This window comes from Rattus norvegicus, chromosome 11, assembly GCF_021556685.1.
Source record: "Rattus norvegicus strain SHRSP/BbbUtx chromosome 11, alternate assembly SHRSP_T2T, whole genome shotgun sequence".
In the NCBI taxonomy this organism is placed as follows: Eukaryota; Metazoa; Chordata; class Mammalia; order Rodentia; family Muridae; genus Rattus; species Rattus norvegicus.
Genome location: NC_141544.1, coordinates 82462186 through 82479953, shown reverse-complemented (window position 1 = coordinate 82479953; position 17768 = coordinate 82462186). Strand labels below are relative to the sequence as shown.

At 43.0% G+C, this 17768-nt stretch overlaps 1 protein-coding gene across 1 annotated transcript; it reads right to left on the bottom strand.

Annotated features, from left to right (window-relative positions):
* Window positions 1-2237: 2237 nt before the first annotated feature.
* Window positions 2238-17767, bottom strand: Pigx (phosphatidylinositol glycan anchor biosynthesis, class X). The gene is given in 6 exon segments (NM_001100651.1): window positions 2238-2434; window positions 3058-3158; window positions 6212-6425; window positions 10720-10861; window positions 15601-15664; window positions 17516-17767. Coding segments are annotated over 6 exon segments (759 nt in total). The 5' UTR covers window positions 17610-17767; the 3' UTR covers window positions 2238-2290.
* Window position 17768: the final 1 nt, after the last annotated feature.

Genomic DNA, 17768 nt, shown 5'->3' with positions numbered 1-17768 from the left:
GATTATCTTCCTCTCCAAGTGCTGAGTTTACAGGTGTAAGCCATCACCCCCACTCTCCTCTCAATAGCCTATTTTTATTTAGGGGTGGGGGTTAGGTCTCATTAAATACAAATACACTAAACAAAAACACAAAACTCTGGCTGTCCTGGAACTCACTATGTTGACCAGGCTGACTTCGAACTCGTAGATTCACCGGCCTTTGCCTTTGGAGTACTGGGGTTAATGCATGAGCCACTATGTCTAGTTCTAAAAATTCCTGATGGTTGTCCAACACTGGTGAGTCTAGTGGACTTTGCCTCTGTGAAGACACACTGTGCCTTTTTGTGATTCTATTTAAGCAAGCTGGAAGCTTAATCAGCTTTCCAGCCAACCAACCAAGTTTCTGCATTCAATTCTTAAATCCTATTTAAGTATTACTGTGGTTTGAAAGAAACAGTTGATTCTGATGTAATGGATTTTGACTGAGTTTGCTAATTAAAAAAACACTTTGGATTTTAATTGTGATATGGGGATTAAGTAACAAATATTTGGATGTTAATAGTAAATAAACACAGTAAGTATATCACCACTCCAAAAGAAAAAAAAGTAATCCAATTTCAATGTCACATTATTAATCTCATAGTTAATGCTTATAAAACAAATTTATTTTTCTTTATAACTATATATATACTAGTATCTATGTATTCATGTATTACAAATATATATTTTATATGTATTTATAATGTGAATACATGCATACAAACAGACACACATGTATTTGAAATGGTCTTGCTGTTCCAGACTATCTTCAAAGTCCTGATCCTCCTTTTGACTTGGATGCCACAGTGTAAAACTACAGTCAGGTGCTACCACACCCAGTCTGGAATTGCTTCCTATATAAAAACACAAAACAGGTATGGAACTCAGTTGGTTTGAAATTTTATAGTCATTTTAAAGATTTCTGGCAGTGGCACTTTTAATCTCAGGACTTGAAAGGCAGAGACAGAAGCAGGAGAAACCCTACCTAGAAAAACCAAAATAAAAAAATAACAACAAAAAAAGATTCCTAATATTACTAACTTTTATGGCACTGGGTTGCTTCTTCTAATACTTAAATTAATAAGGATTGTTGTGGCAAATCAAATCTTATATGTAAAATTATAAATGGCTTATTTGCCTAAAAACACTAAAAGACTTTAGCAGAGTAAGAAACTGTAGGTATGTAAAGAGTTATCATTTCCCATCACTCGACATAGACCAATGTCAATACACTTGGACTCCTGCCTCTGTCTCCCAAGGGCCAGATTAAAGGCATGTCCCACACTGGGCAACATTCTTATTCTAAAGGGGTGTGTGTGTGTGTGTGTGTGTGTGTGTGTGTGTGTGTGTGTGTGTCTGTAAAGGCCAGAAGTCAACTTTGAGTGGGTGTTCCCAGGAGCTATCCACCGAGTGGTTTTAGTTCTTGTCTTTGAGTCAAGCCTCTCCCTGGGACCTGGGGCTCACCAGTTAGTCTAGCTCGCTGGCCAGGCAGTTCCTGAGATCTTCCTGCCCTCCACATTCCTCCACCTCCCCACCACGAATGCATACCCACTTCAGGACTGAAACTATAAGTATTCACCATACCCAGTGTTTTACAGGGGTGTTGGGGAATGAACTCAGGTCTTCATGCTTATGTGGTGAGCAATTCACTGACTGAACTGTTTCCCTTAGCTGTAGAATGTGTTTGTTAATTAACCTGTAGCATTTATGTCCCAATTTTGTTTCCACCAAGTGTAACACTAAATCAAGACTATTTGGGGGTTTTTTGTTTTGTTTTGTTTTGTTTTTAAAAAAAATCATCTGAGGATTGTACTTTTTATAAATAATCATCTAAATTACTTTATTCTTAATTATAAGAGTATCTCTATGTTTAGGGTAAATTAAAGGTTCTATGCACAAAACAAAAAATAATGAACTCACTTTTCTATATCAAATGAAAGCAGTCACTTCGAAGTATTAATTTAACACAACGTAGCTTCTCTACTAGACAATCAAAGAGCATTTGAAGGTTATACAACAGAAAGCTAAAATTTCCAATTATCTGACAATGACCCAAAATTTCTTCTGGGGAACAAAATATTTTTTGTCGTTTGATTTTCTAGACAGTGTCTCACAATATAGACCAGACTGGCCATGAACTGACAGATCTGCCTGGCAAACAGAATTTTAACCACAAATGAAGGCAAAATGACCAGGTAATTCTGAAAAGAACACTCTTGTCACAATGAATATGTCTCATTTATTAGGTAGAAAACACTTAACTGCATAAAACTTACAGGGAAAAATGGCCGTATTTGAAAACAGCTAAAAGGATCAGAGTAGAACACAGAACCGTAATGAGCAGTGTCACGGAGCACACTAAGGAGGTGTGTATAGTCAGTCCCACTGGCACCTGCACTGTCAAATTCTTAAGTATCTGTGGAGAGAGGGGAACAGAAAATCAGACACATTCAGGGCTCAACTACGGATGGGCCACCCACACCAAGTTCCTACCACTCAACGCTCTGAGAACTTCTCACAAGAGGGGCAGAAAGAATGAGAGCCAGAAGATGTAAGACAGCTGCCAGATGTAAACTTCTGGACGTGCTATGGCTGTTACCACCGTCAGCTCACAGCAGCTGGAATTCCCTCTAGGGCCCTACTGCTACTGAGGGAGCTACAGGCAGTTGATGGTTTTTGAGGGAGGAAGAGTCACTCTCTTGGGCTCCAACTCACAGCATAGTTAAGGACGGCCTTAAACCTTAAACTTCTAGTCTTCGTGCTAAAGGAGACGGAATGGATTTACACTGCTTTTCCTTGCCATTTCACACCCTTACAAAGGGTGCCCACTACGTACGGTGTGCTCTGAACCAATAAGGAAAGGGACTGCCCTCCACCACCAGCTCCCAATTTAAATGATACCGACTTTACCGACTGTGGCTGTCAGTAGCGAAGAAACAATATTAAAACAGCCAAAGCGTTCTGTATTAGAATCTAACATGCTAACCCTTTACTTTGAAATGAGGCAGTGTTATTTAAGAGCAGCACAGAGCATCTTACTGATTTGTACTGCATGTTTTTCCACTGGCAGATCTCCTCACTCTTCAAAGAACAAGGAGCTGCTACTTCTGACTGAGCCCAGCATTTCAAAATTGGGAACTCTGAAAAAAGAAGGGGTTGGGGGATAAGATGTCAGAAAATTTGTATTTAGATTCAAGGCTAGAGCTGACTTTCACTTCACCAGAGTCACTCCTGCTAGGATATGAGAATGCAAACATTTCAGCACACACTGTACATGGTTCGGAGCCATCTGTCAGAGGCTGGTATGCTGGTGTCCGTTCTTTCGTGGATACCTAAGACATATGAAATTGCAATGGTGATCACAGAATCAAAACAGAATAAATTCCACTAAAAATGTAATGTTACCTCTTTTTGAAGGATCACTTCAGAAAAAAAGACCTACTGTTTCAAAAACCTGTTCTGAAGTATCTGAATTATATTCAGAAAAGTAAGAAGACTTCTTCAGTGTACAGCCTGATAAATTTCCATATCAAACATCCCTATGAAGAACGCGCAGATCAAAGCAAACAGTATCAGAATTCTGTGTTTTCTCAGGAGAAAAACTTCTTCAAAGCTTATGTAGATAAGTAACGGTATCATGAAAGGGAACAGAAAATTGACTGGATAAAGGTGAGCAGAGTGAAAGTCTCAATGCTCACATCATCAGAGACAGCCTAAGATCAAAACCCCTCTCTGCTGATTAATAGTAACAGCACTGTTGGACACTAGGACAAATCAAAATTCAAAGAGCTTTTCAAACTAAAGAAAAGGCCTCCATTCTGAGGTATGAAGAACTAATCAAAGGAGGACTTTTAGTCTTATTTTGTTGTTTGACAACAATTTCGTGGAGCCTAGATAGGCCTTGAGCTCACTATGAGCTAAAGATGGTCTTTAACTCCTGATCCCCGCTATGTATATGAGTACACTGTCGCTGTCTTCAGACACACCAGGGGAGGGCACTGGATCCCATTACAGATGGTTGTGAGCCACCATGTGGTTCCTGGGGTTTGAACTCAGGACCTCTGGAAGAGCAGTGAGTGCTCTTAACCGATGAGCCATCTCTCCATCCCCGCACTCCAATTTTACAAGCATACAAACACCTGGCTTTTTCCCTCTTGCATTTTTGAGACAGGGCCTCGAATACCTTCAAACTCTTGATCCTTCTCTCTCAGCCACCAGGATTAGAGGCATGCACCACCAAGTCCATCAAGAATAGTTTTGTAATTTACCCACATCTCCACATAAAACAGAACTGTAGAGTGAGCCCCAAAGCTCACGAACAATGTCTGTCACCAATGCAGGTGAGCAAGCACCCTATAAACAGTACCCCACAAACACAGCATCTCACAAACACAGAACCCCACAAACACAGCACAGGACAGAGGAGACAAAGTACGAAAGTCTCAAAGCCCTGTGAGCCATTGTAAAAACAGACAGCAGGATGGGATTCTGCAGTTAAGAGCATTCACTCTTCTTCGAAAGGACCCAGGTTCAGTTCCCAGCATCCAAAGCTCACAACAACCCACGGCAAGTACGTGGTGCATATACATACGTGAAGACAAACATTCATACATAAAATAGACCTAAAAATAGAGCAGAAAGCAGCAAAGGGGAGACAAATCACCATAAAGGGAGTATAGCAATGCCGCCACTCAGGAGTCTGAGGCAAGAGGATCAAGACTGTTAAGGCAAGAGAGACCTACATAGGAAGATCTTAGCTCATTTCCTTCCCCTAAAAAGAGAAATGGCCAGTTATTTCATGACTACTCATAAGAGAACATCATGTTACCCATGGTATTGAAAAAGGAGCCAGACACGACTGAATCTGGAGTCATCAACCAGAGATATGGGAACTGTAAACTCAAGAGACTTAAGAGAAACATTTTCGTTTTTGTTTTGTTTTTTGGGGGGAGGTTGTTTTGTTTTGTTTTGTAATGAACAGACTAAATTATAGTATTTAGGAATAGTGCTCATTAAGCCAGGGATGGTGGCGTAGCACGACTTGAATTTCAGCATTCAGAAGGCAAAGGAAGGCAGATCCCCGAGTTCCAGGTCAGCCACCACTACACTGAGAAACCCTGTCTCGAAAACACCAGGAAAAAAATTATTAATTACCATTAAGAATTGAGGATTGGGGGGTTGGGGATTTAGCTCAGTGGTAGAGCGCTTGCCTAGGAAGCACAAGGCCCTGGGTTCGGTCCCCAGCTCCGAAAAAAAGAACCAAAAAAAAAAAAAAAAAAAGAATTGAGGATTGGGGCTGGAGAAACGGCCCAGAGGTTAAGAGCATTTCCTGCCCTTCCAGAGGACCTGGGTCTGGTTCCCAGCACCCATGGTGGGTGGCTCACAACCGCCTGTAACTGCAGCTCCTCCAGGGACTCTAACAGCAGCTTCTGGGCACTTTGGGCACTATCCTCCGAGGTTCACATATCCACACACAGACACACAAATATACATAAAATTTAAAAATCTTAAAAGAGGAAGCAAGTGTTAGAGTAAGTAAACGAGTTGGTCCTAGAGGACAGGGGAGATTGTGACAGAGACGGACCACATGGAATAGCTGCGGGGTATTATCTTTAAATAAAAAGTAAAAAATAAGAATTAGAGCAGGGCGGTGGTGGTACTCGCCTTTAATACCAGCATTTGGGAGGTGGAGGCAGGCTGATCTCTGAGTTTGAGGCCAGCCTGGTCTAAATTGAGTTCCAAGACAGGGTTGTCCCACACACAGAGGAACCGTACCTCAACAAAACAAAACATTACAGTGTGTGTGTGTGTGTGTGTGTACACATGTGTGTATGTACATGTGTACCTTGTGTGTGTGTTTGTGTGTACACTGCACCATGCACAATTCGGAGGTCAGAGGAGTTTGCATGAGTCTGTCTGTCCTTCCATCATGTGGGTCATGGGAACCCATGCAGGTAGCCAGGCCTACCAGCAAGTTACCGTACCTGCTGAGCTACCTCACAGGCCTGTGAAGCTTTAGTTCCTGACCTAGGTGGTATTTATAGGCATCCGCCTTACAACAATTCACTAGATCACATGTGTATGTGGTTTTCTATGAGTTTAAAATTGTAACAAAAAAGTTACAAAGGGACTGCATTTGCCCTCTCCGTCCTCCACTGAGCCAGCACGCCTTTCCACTTGTTTCCGCCCTCACCTTGGTCACAGTGCATCAGTAAGTCAGGGTTGTTGACCACAATGAGGGTGTCTCCATCCTTCTTATGTGGACGGTGATATCGATAGTGCACAGGTAGGAAGGCCTGGAAGCAGTCGATGCACTGTGCGTCCTGCCGGGCATAAATGAGGACCGCAGACTCTGTGGATAAATAGCTGGGGGCTTCTAGATTAAAACTCTCTGATACCATCACTGCCTGTGGGAGAGAAAACAAATATCAACCGATGAAAAAACATGAGTGAAAAGAAATGAAGAAGACAAAGGGGCTGCTGTACACACAGGCAGAAGCTTCAGCTGTATCCTGCCATGGGCCATTCCTCAATTGTATGCAGAGAACACAGGATATGATGTATGAATAATAAGAGTAGACCAGGGGGGGTTGGGGATTTAGCTCAGTGGTAGAGCGCTTGCCTAGGAAGCGCAAGGCCCTGGGTTTGGTTCCCCAGCTCCGAAAAAAAGAACCAAAAAAAAAAAAAAAAGAGTAGACCAGGGAACAACGACTGACAAAAACCGCCCAACGTGTGTTAGGTTAAAATGACTGGTATCATCCCGGCCATTTCCTGTTTTTTGGTGAAGTAAGACGGTACTGAGCAAGACAAGAGTGCAGGCAGGAAGCCAAGCAAAGGTCAGCAACTTCCTAGGGTGTGCATAGAATGAAAATGTGAGAAACACTTTTATCTTTGAGGTGCTGGGGCTCAGGACCTTTATACAGGTAAGGGATCTACCACTGAGCAACACATCATTCTCATATTCTCTCCCTCCCTCCCTCCCTCCCTCCCTCCCTCCCTCCCTCCCTCCCTCCCTCCTCCAACAAGAGTGCCTTACTGTTAGGCTAAGGCTGCATCAGAATTTACTCTGCAGCTCAGCCTGGCCTTTAACCTGCAACTCTCCTGCCTCACCCTCCCAAGTGCTAAAGCTTCAGGTGTGCACCAGGACTCCTAACAGGAAGCCACGTTTTTTTAAAGTCTGAGCGATGGTTCCATAGATAAAGGACTTGCTGAGCAAGTCTGACGGCTTGACTGTAGACTCTGGTGTACATGGCGGAAGGAGACCGCTGACTCCACAAAGTTTCCCACTGGGCTAAAGAGAAGGCTGAGTGGTTAAGAGCAACTGTTTCTCTGTCTTGTAGAGCATTGTTTGAATCCTAGCTTCCATGATGGACTCGTACAAATGCCTGCAAACTCTAACTCCAAAAGACACAACACACTCTCCTGGACTCTGTGAACACCTACTCGTGCATGTACACATACACGTACATAAGCATACGTAAAAATCAGTAATAAAGAAATTAAATCTTTTTTAAAAGTTGACCTCTGATCTCTACATGTCTGTCATAGGATGCAACACCAAATAAAACAGGTGCTAGAGAGAGAGATGGCTCCGGAGTTTAAGAGCTCTCAGAGGGGACTTGAATTTAGTTCATAGTGCCCATGTTGGTCAGCTCACAACTCCCTGTAACTCCAGCGCCAGGAAATCCAATCCCTCTTCTGCCCTCCACAAGCGCGAGCGCACACACACACACACACACACACACACACACACACACGCAAAATAAAGGTTTAAAAAATAAGTTATGTGCCAGCATGGTGATGTATACCTTTAATCCCAGCACCTGGGAAGTAGATACAGATGGATTTCTGTGAGTTCAAGGCTAGTCTGGTCTACATAATGAGTTCTAGGCCATCCAGGGTTACACAGTGAGACCCTGTCTCAAAACACAAAACTAGCCAAACAAAAATGTGTTTAGAACATTTTAAAATAAATACCCTGGGTTTGGGGATTTAGCTCAGTGGTAGAGCGCTTGCCTAGGAAGTGCAAGGCCCTGGGTTCGGTCCCCAGCTCCGAAAAAAAGAAAAGGAAAAAAATAAATAAATAAATACCCTAAGCCAAGCAGGGTGCGACAATCCCTGTGAGGCCAGCATTACGAAGCTGAGCTGAGACTATGACACGTTCAGTTATCCAGGGAACCTAGTGAGCAAATTCCAGGTCACTCTAGACTACTGTGTCTCAAAAATAGGTGCATATTCTACACTAGCAGAGGAAATACAGAGGTGCAGAGGTTGGCTACACTGGAAATCTGTACACACAAATATATTCCTGGCTGGCCTGGAACTCTATGTAGACTAGGCCGCCTTCTAACTCACAGAAATCACCTGCCTCTGCTTCCTGAGTGTGGGGCTTACGGCAGGTGTCACCACAGCCGGCTATGGCTACATTCTGATATTTGAATGTCTGTAGTATAATAGAATTAATGCAGATATCGTAAGCAAGAACAACTAGTGAAATGCTGTTATGTATTTACTTAGCAATATTCATGTGACACATATACATGTGTCATAGATATACCCGCATATACATCCAGGGGTACCGTCTGTGAATCCACATCCAGGGATATGAAATATGTATATGGATGAATGCACACAAGTGCACATACACATACTCACGTACCCCGCTCTTCTCTTTAGGTTTTCTATGCTAAGCTCTGATACACCTCAGAGAAACCATTAGCATTAACTCCATGTCGCAGTAAGCATTACAATTTCCCTATTTAGCTGTGACAGCAAGCCCTATATGCTTTTTACATGTTCTTCTCCTCCTACCCACAGGAGTAACCACCCACTAGCAAATGTTCTCTACAGACACGAATCATTAAGGGACCTCGGAAGTGACCACATTAAACCACTGTCTCAGGAAAGATATTTACCAAGTATTCAGCCACTACTTCATACGTTAATGGCACAGGAGAGCTCATTAAAGACCATCCTACCTACCGTTAAAAGGGTATTTGTTTTCATAAGTGGAAACTTTAAGTACTAGCCTATAATACCACTTGTTCTTGCTTGTGGAGTTGCAGTAATTCTGTTTCCTGTTATACAGGGATCAGATCCTCCAGGAGCTGGAGTTTACAGGCAGCTGTGAGCTGGAAACCAAAGGGCCGCAATCACTGTTACCACTAAGCTTTTTCTCAGCCTCTTCGTTTGCTCGTCCTGAAGAAGTCCTGAGATGTGTGTGCGTGTGCCTGTGTTTGTGTGTGTGTGCATGTGTGTGTGCACACCTGTGTCTGTGTGTGCACACCTGTGTCTGTGTGTGCGTCTGTGTCTGTGTCTGTGTGTGCATGTGTGTGCGTGCACACTTATACGTACAGCAAACATGTACACATTTGGGCACCAAGAGAACAACCTCAGGTGTCAGCCCTGGCCTTGCAACTTACTTGAGACCCCACCATGCCTGCCTAGCTGGATTGTGAGCTTCTGGAATCACCTTCAATCCTTTCTCTGCCTCCCTTCTCCCCACAGAAGCTCCAGGATTGCAGACGCTCTGCTCCTCAGCGCCTGGATTTTACATGAGTTGTAGGGACTTGAACTCGGGTCCTCATGTTTGTTTATCAAGAGATTCCTCCCCCTGAACCTTCTCTCCAGACCCTTATTTACTCAAGATCTTTCTTCTTTCTTACATAGTCATTTGACACTATGCATTTCTTCCTAAGTAGTTTTAGCAGCAACCTACTAATGGTGACTTACTTTTACTGTTCTATAATACACTATTTTTCATTTCCCCTGGAAATATGACATTAATCCCCAAATACTAGAGGCATGGAAGACGCCTCAATGTGTAAAATACCCACTGAGCAAACTTGAGGACCTGGGTTCAGCTCTCTAGAACTCACATAAAAGCCAGACCAGTCCTGTTATCTGTAACCCTGGAACTGGTGAGGGATGGGAGGGGAGATAGGTAGATTCTGGTCTGGCTGGCCAGTCAGTCCAACCAAAAAGGACCATACCCCAGGTTCAGTGAGAGATCCTATGGTAGGATTAGCAGGTGTGTCCCTGTTGAAGGAGGTGGGGGGTCACAGGGGTCACGAGGGGAGGAGCAGGCTTTTGGGTTTCAAAAGCCTCCACAAACCCTAGTGTGTGCTCTGCCTCCTGCTTATGCATGACCTCTCAGTCATTGGTCCAGCAGCCTGCCATTGACTCTGGAACCATAACTCCGATTAAACTTTTGTTTATAAGTTGTATTGGTAATGGTGTTTTATCACAGCAATAGGAAAGTAATAGAGATAGCAACAAAATATAAGAGGGAGAGATAGAGGAAGACATCCTGTGTCAGCCTGTGGCCTTCACGCATGCACAAACTCAAGTACATACACAGCAAACACGAAAATAAAACGCCAGTGTCTTTCCTATTACCAAAGCTGATCACTATTTATTAACCCTTATCTCCTCAGAGGCTGAGACGCACGTGTATACATTAACCTTCTTAGTCACTAACCTATGAACTATAACCCTGCAAAGCCTTTAACTGCCTCAGGCTGGTTGGCTTAGTCCTGACAACTGTCACTCATTGGTTGAAGAATATGCTTACGCTATTGCTAAAAAGTACCTCAAAAACTTAAACAAAATTACAGTGATGTTTTACCTGCTATCTTGCCTTAATCCATGTCCTAGCGTTCCTATATTAATTTCTCTTTACACATTCCCCAGTATCCTCACCTCTGTTATGTTTCTTTCCCGTAATGAAGCCAACTCGTACGGGTCCACAAAGAGTCCTGTTGGGATGTAGTGTTTGATTAGGAGCCGGCAGGTCTGTAGGTCCTCGATGCTTTCCCCAAATTTCACTTTTATTAAAAGGTCTCTGGAAGACAAGGGTATTTAAAGTAAATCTCCTCACTCAGTTACTAAACAAGATAGATTTATATTACACTGATAATAGCACAGACACTGTATTTTGAATTCACTTTCTAAACGTAGATTATCATGTTGAATGAAATATTTACACCACAAGAGATCATGTGTTTCATGACCCATGCCATGAGTTGTCACAGCACAGGGCTAATGTGAAAACAGAAGATCAGAGTGAAGGAATAGAATCCAAAAGTAGTCACACTTATGTTAATATTTCCCAGAGAAGAGCCTGTGAGGGGACACTGGTTATCTATGTAGAAAAAGACTGACTACTTCACAAGCATCTACAAGAATTGACTTAGGTCTGGAGACGGCTCAGTGTTTAATAGGAGAGTGCTGCTCTTGTAGAGAACCTGAGTTCAGTTTCAGACCCATGCCAGGTTGCTCACACAGCCTGTAACTCTAGCTCTGAGAGACTAGACGCCTCTCTTCACTCATACATATCCACAGGTCCACGTATTCATGTACACATATCTACAGGTATACATAGCTGCACGCTTACCCACAGGTACACATATATACACACCTACACTCACACATACCCACAGGTACACACACCTGCATACGTGCAGGTATTCACACACATAAATACAAACACACACGCCAACCTGGACACATCATATATATACCTACCCACAGGTACTCATCATACACACACACACACACACACACACACTAAGTCTTTTTGCTTGCTTCTTTTTTTTTTTTTTTTTTTTTCAAGACAGGGTTTCTCTGTGTAGCTCTGGCTGTCCTAGAACTCACTCTATAGAACAGGCTGGCCTTAAACTCACAGATATCTACCTGCCCCTGCCTCCTGAGTGCTGGGATTAAAGGCAGGCACTACCATCCTTGGCTAAAATATGTCTTCTTTAAAAATTAGTTTAAGAGTTGGGGATTTAGCTCAGTGGTAGAGCGCTTGCCTAGCAAGCGCAAGGCCCTGGGTTCGGTCCCCAGCTCCGAAAAAAAGAAAAAAGAAAAAAAAAAATTAGTTAAAGCCAGGAGGTGTCTCAAAAAAAAATAAAGTTAAAAAATAGTTAATAAGAAATAATAAAAATAGGGCTGGAGAGATGGCTCAGCCGTTAAAGGCTAGGCTCACAACCAAATATGTAAGAAATAATAAAAATTAGCTTAAAATAAGTTACAAACTGGAAGAGAAGGGTAGACACCTATAATCTCAGCCCTCAGACCAATACGGAAGAATTTCTGAAAATTTAAATCCAGTTTAGGCTATTTGGTGAAACCTTATCCCAAAACAAGCAAAAACGACATAAAATAAAGTAAGATGCACAATTGTCCCAGCTTTCTGTCCAGAGGCAATTCTGGATGACAGTGAAGAGGAGATCCAAGCACAGCATGGTGCTTTGCTTAAGGAAACATCGAAACAGGCTGCCAGAGACCGGAGTGGCTGGAAGTCACAGAACCAAGTCCAGAAAAGAGCTTACATTAAAATTAAAGAAACGAATAAAATTCAAAAGTCCAAACAGAAATTTCTGCATGCTAAGCTGAAAGTCCAGAAGCCTGAGCAAAACGTGACCAAAGAGCTGGAGACTAGGGGTTGGGGATTTAGCTCAGTGGTAGAGCGCTTGCCTAAGAAGCACAAGGCCCTGGGTTCGGTCCTCAGCTCCAGAAAAAAGAGCTGGAGACTAAAGCATTCCAAAGCGTCACACATGATTAGAGAGCTTTCACGTTCTGACTGGTCAACACATAAAATACAAGCACTCGGTACGGATCCTATAGGATAAGGTCTTAGATAAGTTAGCCTCAAAGTGAAGACCTCCGTAACTTTATAAATAAATCAACAAGAGGTTATAGGATCAAGTGGATAAATAAAAACTGTACCTGACAGCAGGAAGAACCCACGAGTCTTTAAAGAAAGAAAACAGGAACTACAAACAACAAAGTCTTGACATCGTCAACATTCATCACACGCTCCTGAACATGTAAAGAGTCAGGATGATAGGAGCAAAAGCAAGAAAAATACCAGTCAACAAAAAGGCTGGCTTGGACCTGCTGTTTCAGTGCTACCTCTGGTTGAAAAAAAAAAAAGAAAGAAAGAAAGAAAGTCCCTACCAGGTGTGGCCTCTTGGGCGGGTTAGGGCTTGTGTTTTGTTTTTATTATTTATTATCTGTCTATTTAACACAAGTTAGGGTCACATGGGAGGAGGCAACTTCAACTGAGAAAATGCCTACATCAGACTGGCCTGTAGACAAGTGTTGGGGAGCTTTCTTAACTGATGATTGATATGAGAGGGCCCAGTCCACCGTGGGCGGTGCCGAGCAAGTCAGGAAGCCGCACTCTCCTATGGTCCCTGCCTCAGGGTTCCAGTGCTGATGTCCCTCATGATGGACTGTGACCTGAGGGCCGTAAGATGAAATAAACCCTTTCCTCCCCATGTGGCTTTTGGTTCACAGTGTTTAATCACAGCATGAGAAACCCTACATAAGACATACTTCATCCCTGTAACTCCAGAAACAAGAGCCAAAGCAAACCTCTCTTCTTTATGATTATGATTATGAAATAATCATAAGGGCAAGTAGACCTTAGAAGTCTGTCTAAGGGACTAGAGACGTGACTCATAGATTAAGAGCTTTTGTTCTTGTACAGAGGACCAGAGTTTGATCCTTAACACCCACAGGGTGGCTCCCTACTGTCTGCGATTCCAGTTCCGGGGTATCCAATGCCATCCATCTTCTGTCCTCCATGGGTACCAAGCATGCAACTGGTAGACACATACACACATGCAGGCAAAACTTACAAAAAAATACATCTAATACATTTAAGATATCTGTAAATATACCTAATGTGACCAAGGATTTAAAGATAAGCAAAAACTTTAGGAGAGAAAGGGAAGTGTTTTTAATAATTATTTATTTTGGGTGTTTTAATAATTATAAAATTATTATATAATTTTATTATATAAAATGGGAGTCAGCACGAGAAACCCTACATAATAGGGTGTGTGTATGGACATGTGAAGGCTTGCACTTGCCATGTGTTAACATGTGGAGGTCACAGGACAACCTGTGGGAGTCAGCTTTCTCCTTCCACTATGTTACTTCTGGGGCAAGCACCTACTGAGCCATTTCACTGCCTAAGTCTGTTTTTAATTTTTAAAGACTTGACCATAACTTCAAAAGATGTAAGCTTTCTGGATGCCTCATTAAAAGCAATTAGAGACTGAATAATGAGAGACCAAGGGAGTTGGAGACGGCAACAGAAAAGTATGAAAGCCGGAGCTTAAAAAGAAAAACCAACAAAGAGAAAGGCTGGTAGCAAAGAAGGAACAGAAGCAGTGAACTCAAAGTAACAGCACATGATCTAGTAACTACGTAAATGGTAAATAAACCACATTCAGTAAACCAGGCTGGCGTAGAACTCAGAGATATGACTGCCTCGGCCTCCAGAGGGCTGAAGTGAAGGATGTGTGCTACCACTGCAGGCTGGCCTTTTATTTCTTCTTCTTTTTTTTTTTTTTTTTTTTTTTTTTCTGGAGCTGGGGACTGAACCCAGGGCCTTGCGCTTGCTAGGCAAGCGCTCTTCCACTGAGCTAAATCCCCAACCCCTGGCCTTTTATTTCTTATTTTAAGAGTTTATGTATGGGCTGGAGAGATAGCTCAGCGGTTAAGAGCACTGACTGCTCTTCCGGACGTCCTGAGTTCAATTCCCAGCAACCTCATGGTGGTTCACAACCATCTGTACTGGGATCTGATGCCCTCTTCTGGTGTTGTCTGAAGACGGCTACAGTGTACTCACATATAATAAATAAAGAAAACTTTAATAAAAAAAAAAGTTTATGTATTAGGAATAGTAACCTGGCAAGAAGTAATCTTTTCAAAAGGCAAGATAATTATTAAAAATAAGAGCAAAATAAACCAGGAATCGCACAGTATACAGCTGTAATTCCAGCAGTTGGAAGGCTAAGTCAGATCACAAAAGTTTCAAGCCAACTCGAGCTACACTGCAATACTGTGTCTCAAGGAAGAAAAATAAAGGCATACAAAATTAAATAAAATTACACACATATATGTACATTGCAAGCAACGATTAATCCACTGTAATCATGTAATCATTTCAAAGTGCGAACCACATATGACAAATCTGTTACTCTGTGACTTTAAGAAAGACAGGCTCAGGGCTGGAGAGATGGCTCAGCGGTTAAGAGCACTGACTGCTCTTCCAGAGGTCCTGAGTTCAATTCCCAGCAACCACATGGTGGCTCGCAACCATCTGTAATGGGATCTGATGCCCTCTTCTGGTGTGTCTGAAGACAGCTACAGTGTACTCATATGAATAAAATAAATATTTAAAAAAAAAAAAAAGAAAAAGGAAGACAGGCTTAGTGGCATACATTTATAATCCCAGCCTTTGGGTGGATCAAGAGTTCGAGGTTATCTCAAGCTACATGGCAAGTTTGAGGCCAGCCTGGACTAGATGAGACCTTGTCTCAAAACAAACAAGCAAAAAAAAAAAAAAGAAACAAATTTTCTTTTTTTTTTTCCTTTCTTTTTTTTTCCGGAGCTGGGGACCGATCCCAGGGCCTTGAGCTTGCTAGGCAAGCGCTCTACCACTGAGCTAAATCCCCAACCCCTAGAAACAAATTTTCAATTTATCCATATTTCAACTATTAATTTATTGCTGTGAATGATGAGAAAGTACTTAATATAAGTAGAAACCAGTGGGCAACCTACCTGTGGAAACCATCTTTCAAAAATTCTTGCCTCAAAATAATTTCAGAACAAGTGGCCCTTACACCTATAAAAATCAAGACGTTAAAAATGAAAATACATTCAAGGAAAGAAATCTTAAGTAGTTAGAAAATAACTACTACAGTAAGCTTTACTTGCTAGAAAAGCCTAACCACCAACAGCCCAAGGTAAAAACTTTAAATGTACACATTTCAGCTACACAGAAATCTACTCCCAGTAGTACATCATCGAGGTTGAGAACACCTTTGGAATTGGCTTCTCTGTTTTCCATCATTTAACAGCTGTCTTTGAGTAAGACCAGTCCTCTCTGTGGATGTCTGAGGTATTCAACACAAGTAGACACAGTCAGAAAGCTGCTACCATACACAAAGGACTTTGATCATGTGACCTTGAGACATCACCCCGGCTCACCAAATCATGTTTAATACATAATACAGCAGCTTCTGTATTCTTTTTTTTTTTTTTTCCGGAGCTGGGGACCGAACCCAGGGCCTTGCGCTTCCTAGGCAAGCGCTCTACCACTGAGCTAAATCCCCAACCCCGCAGCTTCTGTATTCTTATATGTCCATATCTACAAGTCTTGGAAAATTGTACACAGACACTCTGTGAAGATGTTAGGAGAGTTTGAAAAGAAAGGCAAGGGGGTTGGGGATTTAGCTCAGCGGTAGAGCGCTTGCCTAGCAAGCACAAGGCCCCAGGTTCGGTCCTCAGCTCCAGAAAAAAAAAAAAGAAAAGAAAAGAAAAGAAAGGCAAGGTAAGAGAATCAGGGGCACGTAAGATTCAAACAGTTCACTTACACACTTGGAATAAACAGAAATCTTCATAAACTGATTCCATGCTTCTTTTGGCCACTAAAACAATTACTCAGTGACTAAAAATTCAAGACAGGCAAGATGGCACACACCTTTGATGCCAGCACTCAGCTTGGTCTACATACAAGCTCCAAGAGAGATCCTTTCTCAGATATCACAAATTAAGAAGCAAACAAAAAAAACCCTAAAGATTCAGTAGCCAGATACCTTGCTATAAAACACTGGCTAGAAATGTGTGGGAAGAACATTAAAACACAGTGTGAATCACTGATAAACCTGTTACTCAGTAACGTGAAGCCAGGAGATAAACAGATGGGAGAAGCTTGAGGGTCCTACCAACAGGGAGTCAACAGTTGCTGGGGGCAAACTGCAGAGAGAAAAGAGATGGGGGGAAAATCGTGCTGGCGCTGAAATCTGCCTGGAAGTTGCTTAGTGAGCTCCAGGGTTGCAGTTTTCAGGAGCCACCCATTTGGGGATGAGCGATGAAACTTCTTTTGAGTTATCCTTGTTCCTAGTAAGAAACCCCTCACCCATATTCCTACTAGTAAAGCCAATAAAAAAATTAATTGGGTAGAGCGCTTACCTAGGAAGCGCAAGGCCCTGGGTTCGGTCCCCAGCTCCGAAAAAAAGAACCAAAAAAAAAAAAAAATTAATTGGTTTACCAGACCGGACACTGGTACAAAGGTTACCTTTCTGGAGTGAGTAGTGCGTGCGTGCGTGTTTCTCTAGGAAGTGTGTCACATAACACACCACCTCACCCCTTCTCCCATACATGCTGTCTGGGCGTTCTCACACTTCGCTGGTTGCCGAGGGTTCGTTGCCTCTCAGCTAGCACAAAGCATCTTAAGGGGAACCATAAACATCTCAAGGTGCTTCGTGGCTGGCTGTTCTTGTTTATTAGCACTTTAGTCACAGCGTGGCCAGTCCCGCCTCGGGAAGACAAAGCCAGGCTCTGAAGCCCGGGATGGAACACCCAGCAAAGATCAAGCAGGAAAGGGCGCACGCAGCCTTCGTTGCTAACCTCCTCTGGACTCTGGTACCCCAGGCACCGCGAATGCTCCCCACCTCAGCCCCCTGACCTTTACCATCGCTGAAGCGGGCGTCGCTGATGTCTGCGGCGAGCCTGCCGACCAGCCCAGCTGCCCAGAGGAGCAGCCAGGCAAGGGCGCTGGCAGCCAGGACGCCGGAGCCCGACGCCCGAGAGGGGCGCGCGGAGCAAGCTGCGGTCACGGGAGGAACCTGAGCACGCAGAGCGTACCCCCACCTTCCACGGTGACCCGGACAGAATGCTCCTTGCGCTCCCACCCTAGGACCCCCTGTAACTCCAGGTTCCTGAGA